The sequence below is a fragment of the Meles meles genome, chromosome 2, assembly GCF_922984935.1.
Source record: "Meles meles chromosome 2, mMelMel3.1 paternal haplotype, whole genome shotgun sequence".
Classification (NCBI taxonomy): Eukaryota; Metazoa; Chordata; class Mammalia; order Carnivora; family Mustelidae; genus Meles; species Meles meles.
The window spans coordinates 153,632,162-153,646,735 of record NC_060067.1 but is presented as its reverse complement, the minus strand read 5'-3'; the positions used below and the strand labels follow the sequence as shown (position 1 = coordinate 153,646,735).

Below are 14,574 nucleotides of genomic sequence, written 5' to 3'. Positions count from 1 at the left end.
ATATTAAAAGTTCTCATCACAGGGGCTCCTGGGTGGCTCAGTGGGTTAAAGCCTCTGCCTTCTGTCAAAGCCTCTGTCAAATAAATAAATAAAATCTTAAAAAAAAAAAAAGTTCTCATCACAAGAAAAAAAGTTTGTAATAATAAATAAAAATCTTAATAATCTAATAAATAAATAAATAAGTAAATATAAATAAATAAATAAAATCTTTTTAAAAAAAAAAGTTTGTAACCACATATGGTGATGGACTTTAACTAGGCTTACTGTGGTGATTTTTTCATGATAGATCAAATGCTGTACAGGTGAAACTAATACAACATTCTATGTCGGTTTTTCTTAAAAATGGAAAAATTATACCTTTCTCACAGAACAGATGAGTGTTTTTATATAAGTTCGTACCAGTTTTGTTTTCATTATGCTTTTCACCAAATAGTGTATCATGGACATTTTCTGTATGCCTCACATCGTAATTATTGCTGGCTCGTATCCCAGAGCACATCATATGGGCATTCTGTAATACACTTAACCATTCTCTTAACTGTCTGACGAAAGAGTTACACCCAGTTTTTTGTTATGTTTTTTCAAAGGTTGTTTAAATTGGTATAACCACTCTAGGAAACTGGCAGTTATCTGCTAAAGCTGAACACATAATGTACTCTCTGCCTCAGCAGTTTCATTCCTGATGTATAAACCAAACAGAAATATGTAGGCGTGTCACCAAAAGATGCACAGAAGTCTTGAGAGCTCTCTCAGGAGTAGTTCAGAAACAGACCCACGTGTCCTCAGCAGTCTGGTGGATTTTGTGGCATGTTCACACAGTCTGCTGTCTTAGTCCAGTAAGAATGAACGAATTCCCATTACACGCAGTCGCGTAAACAAAGTTCACAGACATGGAGTGAAGTAAGACATAAGAGAGTAGACACCATGTGATTTTCTTTATATACAAGTTCAAAAACACACAAAACTCATCTGTGGTATCAGAAGCCAGCACAGTGGTTACCAAGGAGGTAGGGATGGGGCAATAGTAATTGGAAAAGGACAAAGGGGGATTTCTGAAAAAAATTGCAATGAATATCCTGCTAGCTATTTTAAACTTAACAACTTGTACTGTTCTTACTTACTCCTACTCGAGAGGACTTTAACGAACCAGAATCTTACATGGAAAATTCTGAAAAATTCTTTTTTCAGTTCGCACACTCTGTTATAGGAGCCAAGGTATTTGTAGGCTCTGCCGTTACCACAGTGAAATTCAGGCTAGAAATATGTCATGTCAGAAAATTAAGTGTGGCAAAACATACCTTGTGGCAGACTTTCCCAATGAAAGTCTGTTTTTCTCCCCTCCTGTCAACAATTAGCCTTTCTTTGTTTTCTAAGAGTGTTGCTATACATTCATACCCACATATGTCACGGATGATCTTTGTCCTGTTCACAGTCATGAAAATGAAAAGACCATAGTGGCATGAATAGGATTCCTGAAGTGCACTTGCCAACATTAGGGCGTGATGGAGTTGACTGTAGGTACTGTGACCAATGTCCATGCCCCCGTGCAGTTATGCCCTTAGTACTGATGAAAAAACAAATTACAGAATTCCTCCCCTGCAGCTTCATCACCTGTACGGTTTAGACATTAAAGAAGTGCAGAGGTAATTCTGGATGGTCAAATGTAGCAAGTCAGCTGGAAAGGTAGATCCAGTTGGCTAAAAAAAAAAAGAGAGAGAGCGAAAGATGAATTTATCTTAGTTCCTGTGCATTGATCAGAAGAAGGAACTTCAGGAACTGTAGGTAATGACTAAAAAATGATTTAAGTTATGTGCCAAGACCCACTGCTATTCTTAGAATCCCATCCATCTCCTCGACAGCAATGGATACAGTAGGCTTAGTCTTTTAGAGAGCGCTTACCCTTATTTAACTGGGACAGGGAATAATTTCGGCTATAAATCGGTTATAAAAAGAATGTCAGTTTACTCACATACAACTTGGAAGGAAGGTGGGAATTCAACGTTTGCTCCATCCTTGCTATGTATAACCTATCCAGCCTTGGATGCCTGATTAGGATCTCTGGGGTAGTGTTGCAGTGCTACTAGTAAAAGCAGTCTCTCAATTAAAGGTTCAATCTTTAAAGCGAAGAGAGTTCGGCTTCCATTTGAGGATTGTCCCATTGCTGCCACCCGTCAGTATTGGGGTGACTTCAGATGGAGTTGGGGCTGTTGACTGGGCTCCCCTCTAATGCATTGTGGCTTGCTTCAGGATTAAGTTGTGTCACAGACCATTTCTTTTTTTTTATTATTTATTTATTTGAGAGAGAGAGAGAGAGAGAGAGATCACAAGTAGACTGAGAGGCAGGCAGAGAGAGAGGGGGAAGCAGGTTCCCTGCTGAGCAGAGAGCCCGATGCGGGGCTCGATCCCAGGACCCCGAGATCATGACCTGGGCCGAAGGCAGAGGCTTAACCCACTGAGCCACCCAGGTGCCCCCACAGACCATTTCTTTATCCATCAGACAATATCTCAGAGCAATACTCCCTCCGCCCTAGCTGGTATTTAGGGCCTCTGAAGTCTGGATGCTTGCCATCTGGCCTTTCAGTGCCAGAATGGGGGGCGTGGGGGCAGGGCTGGGGCAGCAGAAAGAGCTTCTGAGCCATGTCACAAGATACCATCTGTGGCTGTAACAGTCTGTGGTGTTGCCTTGGGTTGGGCATGAATTTGGGAGAATAGTGCCAGGTATTGTACTGGAAGGGAGATTTTTTTGGTTCAGAACATACACTTTCAAGACAAGTTTGAGGCTGCTCATGGCCCACTTACCACAGCTCTCTGTGTCCTGAGCATGTCACAGCTCCTAAATTTCTGAAAGCCAATTTGGCCTTTGTCTTTATTAAGTTGCCGCAGTAACTTTACAGCTATAACTTCTCAAGAGGTGGTCCTTTGTGGGTAAATAATTTTTCTTGTGTGAGATGTTTATTGTTGACAGAACTTGGTGATCCACATGTTTTGGGAAAGTTACTTGTACTTCAAATAATAACTCATACTAGGAACTTCTGTGGGGCCAGGGCTCGGGGTGTCAGGAAGCTCTAAAGGAAGACTTAGACTACATCAGGTCTTAACAGCCTGAACAAAAGTATCCCGAGTATGTTAATACGTAACAGAAAGTCTCATCTGTCCAGAAAGTCACCTTGTAGGTAGAAAATCTCTGTTTTCAGCAAATATTAATCAGATTCATGTGTATTTCTGATTTCCTTCTCCTCCCTCTCGCATGCTGTGTGGTTCTTCCCTCTGGCTGCACAGGCTAACGTCTCTCTGTGTGCTTCTCTGTGCACCTTGCAGCTCATTCAGACCAACAAGTTGAAGCACTACCCCAGCCTCCATGGAGACTTCAGCAGTGATTTCCGCCAGCCATGCGTGGTGTTCACTGGGCACCCCTCCCTCCGGTTTGGGGACGTGGTCCACTTCATGGAGCTCTGGGGGAAATCTAGTCTCAACACTGTCATATTTACAGGTAAACAAACAAAACCTTGCCCTTTCAACTGAGATCATCACTCAGCGCACCAACCAGGTGGAGACCAAGGGACGAATTTTACAGTCAGACCGAAATATGAACAATGCATCTGTCATAAATACCAAAGGGTGAAGAAACCACGGGGAAAGAGTAAGAATAGCGCAAGATGGACTGTGAGGAAACTACGGGGCAAAGCTTTCATAGCGGTTTTGAGAGATTTTTGCCCGGAGGCAGATTCCTCGTGAACTACCTGTGCAATGATTTTGTGTGCTGTTTCAAGAATGGCAATAATTCTAAGAACCACTCTTGTTTTACCTTTTAGGAATTATTCCCTGAATTGGGTCTTTCACCTTTGGCTGTAGTTTTCTCTGGCTTACAGTTTTCCCTCTGGAGACAAACCCCTCAGAGTAGAACAGATCCTTCCATGAGGTCAGACAGGGGTTTTTACCTTAATCACTACATTATTTTATCAATTTTAGATCTTCAGTCAGAAATCTTATGGGCAGTGAAGTAAAAAACCTTGATCCAAATCTGATCCAAAGGACTGTAACTTAAGCCAGGTTACCCCCATGTCTCTGAGCCTCATTCTTCTTCATTGTCAAATGGGGTTATTGCTGACTCCTTCCTTGAGTATCTCTGTGCATTTAGTATAATGTTAAAAAAGACACTTCATACAGTGCCTGGCACATAAAAGCTTTTGAGAAAGTTATCAGTTGACTTCTTTCTCATTGCTTTTAAGACTTAATGATGGAAGAGAATCTACTCCATCCCCAAGACTTCAGGATCAGGGACCCTGGGCCCTTCCCTGTGTTCAGCCTGCTGGTGAGAGTGTCAGAGGCCTCCCCACCATATCACTAGTCAGACAGAGTTGGCTTGATGACTCATTGCAAGTGGGAAGGACGCAAACCATGGGGAAGTGGAAGTCAACTCAGAGTATGTTGAACTTAACGGATTTGGGCTTATGTTGGGTGATTTTGAGATGGGTTCACGGCTGTGGGGCATTGTGCTGGATTAGCTGTTGTCAGGAAACAGGAGTGGTTATATTACTGAGTATCTTAATAATTCTTATCTAGAAGGCAAGAAGAGTAGAGCTAAGAGAGGGTAATGTTTTCTCATTTTGTGGTTTGAACAGTGTTGTGGTTTTGTGTTCAGGCATGATTACAGAGGGGTTCTTATTTTTGTCTTGATCCATTGTGGTCACCGAGTGGCCATGTCTAGTGTTAGTGTTCTGTGAAATTGTGTGTGTCCCAACAGGAGAGCACCGTGGCCTACCCATGAGTGACAGGCTGGCTTTGGCTAACACCAAGGCCTAGTAGAAAGTGCCCAGAGAGCTGGGGCTGCTTCTCTCTTTCCCAGGCCCCCTTTGGCCAAGAGGAAGTCAGCCCACAAGACTTGATTCACGGTACCCAGAACTTGACTGTTACCAAGTTTTGCTAAGCAGGAGGTGATGTGGAGAGCATTGTCTGTAGTAGGACCAAAGGTGGTGTCTCCGATTCTTTTTGAGGAGTTGTTGACCCTGATACAGTAGTTGGTACAGTGTTTACATAGGCGCAGTTAGAAGACTGTAGATGTTTGGTAGACATCTACAATGTCTGTGGCAGACGTTTTCCTTTAGCCACTTAGGAAGAAATCAGGGGCTGTGTGATGGTCCTTAACCATCCTGGATAATGAATTTAAATCTCAGCAGGTTTTGAGGGGCTTTCAGAACGGCAGTTAGGTCATTTGTAAGGTTAGGTAGTGTCAGAGAGGCGTCTTAGACCACTGTTTTGGGTCATATTATAGCTATGGCACAGTTGAAGCTTACTTAGTCCACGTCAAAAAGGAGTCTGTCATCTCTCCCAGATGCTTGCCTCCTTTGGGGGTATTCTTCTTGGGGGAAAAGGAGCCACTGGAGGGGGAGTAATTTAAAAATCTGGAAGTTCCATCAGTTTTCCCAGATGCACTGGCTAAGTTAGTGGGACAGGTGAGTGTAAGCCTGAAGGCTGTAAGAAGTGATGTCCTCGTGGGGCCACAGGCTGTTGGGAATCTAAGTATTATTTTTCACACCAGAAATGTGCCGGTTCTTCTGGCTTAGGGTGGCCGGCCTCCTTGAGTGGATAGACCGTCCCTCCAAGCAGGCTGCGGGGAGTGCTGCTGGAGGGAACAGACGGGCCATTAGGGCAGACGTGGTTCCCAGTCATGCTGTCACCAGCTTTGCTGATGGGAGCACAGCAGCGGCCACAGAAGCGTCTGGTGACGTGGAGCCAGGGTCCTTTTCTTTTCCTCTTGCGGCATCCTCTCAAGTAGGTGGTGTGTGGTTTGTCTCATACCTGTGTGGTAACTCTGAGCACTCGATTCAAGTGGCCTGCACCAGATTTCCCCACTGTGAGGTCACTGTTTTATATGTAATAATTATCTTGGGGAGCCGGGGGAGGGACTTCCCCAAACTTTTCTCTAATTTTTTTAGCATCTATTGATGATCCTAGTCAGAAAAAATTATTACTGTGATGGTTGCCAAATGATGATTTTTTTTTACCTTCACTGTTTCTGTTACATTTATTTGGCATTCTGTCGTAAAGAGGTTTTCTTCCTCCCCCATTTACTTATCTACCCCTTGTTTATTTCCTCAGTCTCTCCATGTTGAAAGCCTTGAGCTCACACCCATACCTCCAATTCCACATCCACTCTGTACTATTCACTGCAGCCGCTCCTTGCCCTTATTTGTAGATTCCTCCTCCCCAGTGATAAGGAATCTGGTCCCCCCAGTGTCGGACACATACACTACCTCACCCTCCCACCGGTGCAGCCTTCTGCTCGCCCTTGACCACACCAGCCACCTCCTCACTTGGCAGCAGCTCCGTTGCACACATCTCAAATTTTGGTTCTTGTGCTCTCATTAGAACCCGATTTCTCCTACCTGGAAGCACTGGCTCCCTACCAGCCCTTGGCCATGAAATGCATTTACTGCCCCATTGATACACGGCTGAACTTCATCCAGGTGTCCAAGCTGCTTAAAGAAGTCCAGGTAAGGAAGGGAAGTGCAGTGTCTCCGCGGCCCTATCACCGCTGGGGAGTTCGTGGGCTGTGGGTAGAGGGCCGGCTGCCTTGCTGCATTTCTCGCCTGGCTCACTTCCCACGCGTCTACAGCATGCTGACGCATACACCTTAGTTACCCTTCACAGTACTGAGCTTTACACCTGGAAAGTCCTTTCCGTTCTAAAGAAATCAAAAGTGGAAGGAAAAGAAAGCATAAACACTCTACTGTTTTTGATGAGGACCATCTGTGTCTGGTTAAAAGCAAATTGCCCCCTCTCTCACCAGAAAAGTTGTTCTGGAAACCTACTCATTGAGCCAAAAGACAGTTTAGCTGAAACCTGGGCTGGGCCCTGGGGCATGTGTGAATGAGCAGCACACACAGAGTTACTCTGCTTTTTTTATGAGAGGTTTCTTTTGGTTTAGTTTTTGTTGTATTTGTTTGTTTTTTCCTTCTGCACTTTCTGCCATAGGAGAAAGCCAGAAGTAGTTGGGTAAAGGGTGGGGGGGGAGTGAAAGGAAGGCCATCTGCACAGCAGGAGAATGGAGAGGGAGTGTGGGAAATAGAAGTCACCCCACTGGGCAGCACGTCTGACAGTGGGCACGGGGAGGCTGCTTGGGATTGGCGCAGGAGCAAGGCCAGAGGAAGAGTTCTCATTCCCCATTGTTTTGGGAGCTCAAATGAGCACCATGAGGCCCTGGCATGTCTCAGGTCAGAAGTGTGCTTTTCTCCTCCGAGAGGGGATGAGAGGCAGTAACACAGAACTCTGAGGAAGGGTAGAGAGGAATGGGAAACTCGGGAGCCTCAGGAAGGCAGAGAACATGGCTGACAGCGATGGCTCACTTGCTGACCCTACAGGAGGGAAGATGGGCTTTCTCTAGACATGATTCGAGCAGTAGATGAGCTAGGGCGGGTTTGGCGATTCACTCCCCCACCGTGTACGCATCGGCATGCGGGCCTGTTATTTTCATCACTAACTGTTCCCTACAGCAGTGCTGTGCTCTGTGCTCGTGGAACCCTGACAGCACAGGGACGGCGGGGTCGGGAGGCTGCCTGATCTCCCCTGTGGGAGGGGGAAAGCCAGCTCGAGGCCTCAGGCTGGGACCGTGCAGTCAGGTGGCTCTGAGAGGAGTTACAGGATACCACCCAGGTCAGGAAGAGGACAGGTCTGAGCCCAACAGAACAAGCGCTCGTTTGAATACATTCGGTGGGCCTGCTGGAAGGCCTCCCTCCAGGAACTGGAGGTGAGCTCCAGGCTCTTCAGTAAAAGCAGTGGCAGTACAATAACTCAGGGCCCCTGAGATCAGTTTTCAGCTGTGTGGTATTTGTCCCAGGTAGACGCTGGTTTACTACTTCTGTCTCTCAAAGTAACAAAGAGGGACATTTGGTAAACAAGCTCTGAGTCAGTCTGTCCTACACAATTGAGAATGTGACCTGAGCAGCGCCCACTGCCAAAAAGGAGCAGACCTGCCGATACTGGAAAAAAACCCAACCCCAAAACACCAGACTAGCATGAGAGTCAGCAGTTCCTGCCCACTGGCCTCCAGCTGTCCCCACCAGTCAGTGATGGTAGGTGATGAGAAGACTATGCCCTCCAGGGGCTTAAGGACCAGCTGAGAGCAGACCACTGGAAGTCACTGTCAAAATAACTTAAAAAGAATAAAAAAAAAAAAATGCAAATTAGAGGGAGTGGATGCCCACTAGTCCACGTGGCTAGCAGTTGAGGGCTTTGCCTTAAAATTTTTATTCTTTCCCTGCACTGCACTCACCTCTCCTGCTTCCCATCACTCGGGTTTGAGAGGAGGAGAGAGAGGTCAGATGGCCTGAAAGTGGTGAGGCTGTGCCTGTGTGCTCGAGGCCTCACCCCGCCCCGTCCCCTGGGTTCCCAGCCACTCCACGTGGTGTGCCCCGAGCAGTACACGCAGCCACCACCCGCGCAGTCCCACCGGATGGACCTGATGATCGACTGTCAGCCGCCAGCCATGTCATACCGGCGGGCCGAGGTCCTCGCCTTGCCTTTCAAGCGTCGCTACGAGAAGATCGAAATCATGCCAGAGGTGAGCCGTTCTCTCTCTCACGGTCAAACCCAGGCTTTCCATGTGAGTCTCAGAAAGAGGACTGTCCCAGAAGTGACTGTCTTCTGGCCAAAGAACGCAGATCCTTAAGTGAGGACCTGGGAAGGGAGCCTTCCCTGGGATCTCTGGGATCTTCAGAGCCTTCTCATTTTTTGGGTAGTGAAGTAACTGCAGTTTACATCACAAGTGCATCATAACTATGCCTTCAGGGGTGGGCACTTGTGATTTCTGCCCTTTCTGTAGTATAAATCATGCACTCAGAACCATTCGTTTACAGAAATCTTTGTCCATGTACGGAATATAGAGAGCTAAAAGCATCATTGAGTTTCGCCAGGAGAGGCCTGCATGAGATGCAGGGGTTAAAAGTCTGTCACTATTCTTCAGGTTTTGCTACTACTAAAGGATGCTTATTTCCACCCCAAATGAGAGTGTGTCCTCTGCAGCTTCCTCCTAATCCTTCTCCTTCGTCCCTGTAAGTGCAGGATGGGAGACCTGATATGCCAGCCCTCGTGGATGCATTCTGGTGGGAAAACTCTGGTCTCAGGCGGCAAGGGACGCATCTACAGCTCACAGACATGTGTGAACTGAGTGGTGGTTGTTGCGGGCTCCGGGTAGACATCCCTCATGGCACAACAGAGTCTTAGATTTCGCTCACGGGGCTGCCACGGTTCCCACAATGCCATCCTCAAACCTCCCAGACCAGTGCCGCCAGGCAGCCTGACCTGTGGGGGGAGTAAGTGCGGTGTAGAAAGGAAAAGTGTGTGTACGGACGGGCATTGTCCGGAACCCTAAGCAGACATGGGTCTCCCTGGGGGAGCATTTCACACTCGTTCCATGTGTGTTTCCTTATTTCATGAAGCAGTTCTCATTCCTTTTAAATATTCAAAGTGGCTTCCTCTGTCCATGGGATATTGATCTTCATATTTACATAAATGGCATTTTGCATATTTATTCACTTTTGTTTTTATGTAAAGGAGACTTGGACAGCTCAGCTTCTACATGTGTCAGAGCAATAGTCAACTAAACCTGGGAGCGAGGGCTTCTCACAGGATCACACATCGCTGCCAGTAGTGGAGTTGGGGAGCTCCAGAGCGTCAGACTCAGATGGTAGGGAAAGAGATGGCCCCCTAGGTAAAGGCTGGGTGTTCCACTTTGGGAGAAGTCAGATTTCCAGGAATTAGCTCACTCAGTCCAAATGCTGCTCTCTCTGTCCTTCCTGCCTGACTAGTCACCTCGTGGTTATGAGGACAGAGGCAGAGGCTAGCGTGAAAAGTCAGCACCTGTTAGGTATCCTGAGGAATAAGAAGCCCTTAGCAGTTTCCAAGAGATCCTACGGAAATGTCAGGAGTGGTCTGGAAGCCACCCAAAAGGCAGGTTGTGGTGGTTCAGGTGATGAGCCCGTGGCAGGATGTTGGCTGTGCATAATTTGGGGGTTGACTAACAAAAGGGCAAAGCAGAAGGGTCAGTACCCTGGGGCCCCAGTGTGTGACGGCACAGGCTTACACGAGGTACCTGCTGAGAGTTGTGGGCCACCGCCAAGAAGAGCGCACCAGACAGGCTTGGGCTCATTCTCCTCCTCTTCTCAGCCCAGTTTACCCGCCGCCGCCACCCCCTTCTCTCTGCTTCTCTTACCTCCGTTCTTTCTTACAATCGATGTATGTATTTGTACATGTGATATATTTTTGATTGAAGGTATTTTTTTAAGTTTTTTTTACCTTCTTACTTCCTTAAAATTATGTGGTTATTTTAGACTGCAATGATATAAACAAAAGACAAAAGAAAGTGAGGGCGAAAAAAAGTGAAGAATGGCGGTCACAACAACTCAGCTTCCCTGCGCCATCTGCCGCACCTTTCCCTCCAGGCTGGCAGGGGTGCGGCGCTGCGAGCGAGCTGGTGGCTGTGGAAAGCTGGCGGTGGCTGTTGCCGGCTATCCGTGAGCTCAGTGTGGCCTCCTGGTCCTGACTTGGGATGGCGCAGATGCAGCATCCTCGTCCCTCACATGTAGGGGAGCCCAGCTGACACCCCTGTTTGCTTCCAGCTTGCAGATGCGCTGGTGCCCATGGAGATTAAGCCTGGCATTTCCTTGGCAACCGTCTCAGCTGTGCTGCACACGAAAGATAACAAGCACGTCCTTCAGGTATGGGGGCAAGTGGGCTGGGCTTGCACCCCCGAGTTGCCACTGGGGCCTGTGAAGACGAGGAACCCCCCAGGCCACCCCCATCAGTGGTCCTAGCACTCCCACCTGCACAAGTCAGAAACCAGACTCTTAATGGATTGGATCGAAACAGAGGACATTGCATATAAATTCTTCCCTACTTATCTCTCTGGCCACATGCCTCAGAGAGAGAAGCGGGAAGAGCAGCTATTATTCATGGAGCTGGGGGCTGCACCGCATCCTAAGTGCCTTTCCCGGCTCCCAAGACTGGCGTCCCTCAGCGCGCCTGCGGGCGCCTTTGCTAGACCCGCAGCGCGGAGTGCGGGCGGGGAGAGCCCCCAGAGCGGCAGGGACACCCACCCCCAGGGTAGGCCTCCCTACACAACACGGCTGCAGAAGCGGGCAGCGGCTGGACACCTATGAGCCACGGGCTGCAGGGCCTTGTCCCCAGCACCTCGTGCCCTAGTTCACCGTGTGTTTACTGCCTCATGGCATGTCTCTGTGGGCCCTTGTCCTCACCCCCCTTCTCGAGAAAGACTCCTTTCAGACTTGGACTGTGCTGCCACATAAAACATGTGAGCTCCTTGCCGAGAGCATTTCTCACCTTCCTACATCATCCTCACCAGACTGGTTACCGCCGCTCTATAGGCAGTTTCTCTGACCTTCTACCCGGTCAGTCTGGGTTAATCCCCCACGGCGGTGGCCCGGGCCGCTGAGCTACTGCTACCCCAGCAGCTGCCGACACAGTTTCTCATTTGAAGAATTTACTTGAAAAATACCAAAGTGAATCCTTTAAAACTTAAAAATGAGTCTTGATCAAAGGAAGATCTCTGCCGAAAAAAGTCCCAATGCTGTGTGGATGCTTGGCGTTAGCTTATGTTGGGAGAGCCCCAGCTGGCGCGGGGCCCTGGGCGGGACCCACAGACAGGCTCATGCTCTGGCCCCACAGCGGCCTCTGCAGCCCTCGGTGCTTGACGAGAGCCTCCCGGTTTCCCGCTCTAGCCCCCGCCCAGGCCGGCCCAGCCCAGCAGCGGTAAGAAGAGAAAGCGGGTGAGCGAGGACATCCCCGACTGCAAAGTGCTAAAGCCCCTGCTGAGCGGCTCCATCCCGGTGGAGCAGTTCGTGCAGACGCTGGAGAAGGTGAGCGCTGCCCCGCCGCAGCACCGCGGCCTCCCCGCCCTTCTCATGCCTCAAGGAACGCCATGTCGCTGCTTTTTTCTGCAGCTCCACGTTCTGAGCTGCTGTCCCTGTAGCATCTGCTTGAGTCAGGGTCAGGGCAGAAAACAGAACCGGGGGAAGGTCCCAGAGAGTTGGCAGAAGACCATGTTCTCCTTCCCTGTAGGTCCCCCATTTTTTTCTCTGCCAGTCCCCTCCCATCAGACTCAGGCCACGAGAAGACTACCTCACCACACACCGTTTCTTGTGGGAACTAGACCAAGGGAGCCCTTCAGAAAATTAGATGCAACCGATGGGTGAGGTGGGGAAGGCCAGATAAAGGAAACTTTGTAAGTCAGCTCCTTAGAGACTCACTTTTCAAGAAGACCCCTTGCTGATCAGAGCACCAGCATGGATGCTAGCCGTGTCACAAGAGACAAGAGGCTCATACTGGTGGGTGGTAAGGGCCGAGGCACCCATGTGTCCAGGTCCCTGGGAGAGGGAGAAGCAGGGCCAGCAACTCCCAGATGGCTGCAAGAGAGGGAAGAAGTCAGCCATCCTCTGGAGGACACTGGCCCTTCCCTGAATCAGCAGCCAGCCATCAGTGGTTTAATTTTTCCCTGAAGGAAAGGCCGCGGCCAAGTTGTGCAGCCCTGCTAACCCCTGAGGGTGGGGGCACTGCGTGGGAATGAGCCTGGGAGCGTCCCCATATGATGCAGTGAACACAGCAGTAACTGCTTCCTCCCGACCTTGTGTTCCTCCGGCCCCTATTGGTAGGACTCAGCTTGACCTGTTTTTTAAAAGCTTGAAACAGCTTTCTTTCTCAGAAGCACCTTCACTTATTTCTGCCTGGCTCGTGTAGAACTTGACCCTTAGGATCTGCCCCAACCTGCACATGAGCTTTCTGGAACTAAGGGGAGAGATTCTCCCTAGCCCATGTTCTTTACCTATCCTGTGTCCCTTTCAGGCAAATCAGTCTTATTTCTCCTTTTCCTCTTCTCAACTTTATGTGTGATATGTAAGAAAATTCTGTAACTCACATTAAGGTAGTTAGAGAAGGATTTGCTGTCCTGCCTTGTCTCATTCTCCCTTGAGAAGGATTTGCCAGATCACAAGGCCATTGATATCTTGCTTTTAGGAATGGCATTTTTCTGGGATGGGGTGAAGCTTTTTTTTAATCAGGAACCTTTGGCTGGTGATGGACAGCCCAGCACCCCCAGACGCCTGAACCCAGGCGCTTGGATGTGCTCCTCAGATAACTCAAAAGTTTAAGCAGGTTACAGAAATTTTGTTGTGTTTTGCATGAGATTTGGCATGTTTGGAGGCTTCTTTTAAAATGTACGAAGCTGTTTTTTAATTCTGTTGCTGTAGGAGATCTTGTGACAAGTCTGAAGAATTGTATTGGGGAGCATCAAAAATGACAGTTTCTAGAATGTTCCGTTTGGCCAAGCCTAGGAAGTATCCTTTCTTAAAACCATCAGTTGCTGCAATATCCTCCTGTCTTTCAGTCAGCCTCTTGCTTTCAGAGTATCCATCATCTGCTTTCTCTTCTTCTTTTGGAGCAGCATGGCTTCAGTGATATTAAGGTGGAAGACACAGCAAAGGGCCATATTGTCCTGCTCCAGGAAGCTGAGACACTCATCCAGATTGAGGAAGATTCGACTCATATCATTTGTGATAATGATGAGATGCTCAGGGTACGACTGCGGGACCTCGTTCTCAAATTCCTACAGAAGTTCTAAAAGGAACATCTAAGCCATTTCTACTTCACCGAAATCCTGCAGTCCTCTGCTGGGGCTGCCGGCACAAACTGAGGAAGGGCATAAAAAGTTGGCCGTGGCTTTGTGGTGTTCTCTGGCTTAAGGAATAAAGAAGTAGCCCTTGAGGGACCTGATTGTCAGCAGTTACAGCCAGAAGCTCCTGGGCTGGATTTCCACTCCGTTTTGGGCAAGAACGTTTTGCTTTAAACTTGAACTCATTCTCTTCCCAATTTTGCCTCTCTTGGGTGGCCAGGATGGTAAGGCAGCAAGCTAAAAAAAATGTAAGTGGAACAGATGCAGTTTCCAAGAGGTTAATGGTGGAAGGGGAGGTAAAAAATGACTGACTTAGCAGTCTTCAGTTTTCATGGTTTCATAGGCCTTGGGCAGGAGGAACAAATCTTTGCTTGTGTTTTATTTACTTGTCCACAGTGCTACACCTAAGAAGAAAGATGATTTAAAAAAATTTTTGGTATAATGAACCATCTGTATGTATTTTATATTGTGAGCCCATTTTGTTAATAAAACTTATTTTTTATAGAAGTACATGTGCTCTGTTGAACCTAGAATGTATACATTGATTTAGTATCCGAAAAAAATAACTATACAGAACAGCATAAATTGAGAAAATACCATAATGGGGCACCTGGGTGGCTCAGTTGGTTAAGCGTCTGACACTTGACCTCAGGGTCGTGAGTTCAAGCCCCATGTAAGGCTCCATGCTGGGCATGGAATCTACTTAAAAAAAATACCATAGCACAGGGCACCTGGGTGGTTCAGTGGTTAAGCGTCTGCCTTTGGCTCAGGTCATGATCCCAGGGTCCTGGGATCAAGCCCCACATCGGGCTCCCTGCTCAGCGGGGAGCCTGCTTCTTACTCTCCCACACCCCCTGCATATGTTCCCTCTCTCGTTGTGTCTCTCTCTGTCA

At 48.1% G+C, this 14,574-nt stretch overlaps 1 protein-coding gene across 3 annotated transcripts in view; it reads left to right on the top strand.

The window, feature by feature from the left end:
- INTS9 (integrator complex subunit 9) overlaps positions 1 to 14,188 on the top strand; it is a 103,897-nt gene extending 89,709 nt beyond the window's left edge. For all 3 annotated transcript variants that reach the window (XM_045998019.1, XM_045998017.1, XM_045998018.1), the window contains 6 exons: positions 3,319 to 3,490; positions 6,370 to 6,494; positions 8,393 to 8,560; positions 10,617 to 10,715; positions 11,736 to 11,873; positions 13,454 to 14,188. In XM_045998019.1, coding sequence (XP_045853975.1) covers positions 3,319 to 3,490; positions 6,370 to 6,494; positions 8,393 to 8,560; positions 10,617 to 10,715; positions 11,736 to 11,873; positions 13,454 to 13,630 — 879 coding nt within the window. In that variant the 3' untranslated portion in view covers positions 13,631 to 14,188. The remainder of the gene's footprint in view (positions 1 to 3,318; positions 3,491 to 6,369; positions 6,495 to 8,392; positions 8,561 to 10,616; positions 10,716 to 11,735; positions 11,874 to 13,453) is intronic.
- The last annotated feature ends 386 nt before the right edge of the window (positions 14,189 to 14,574 follow it).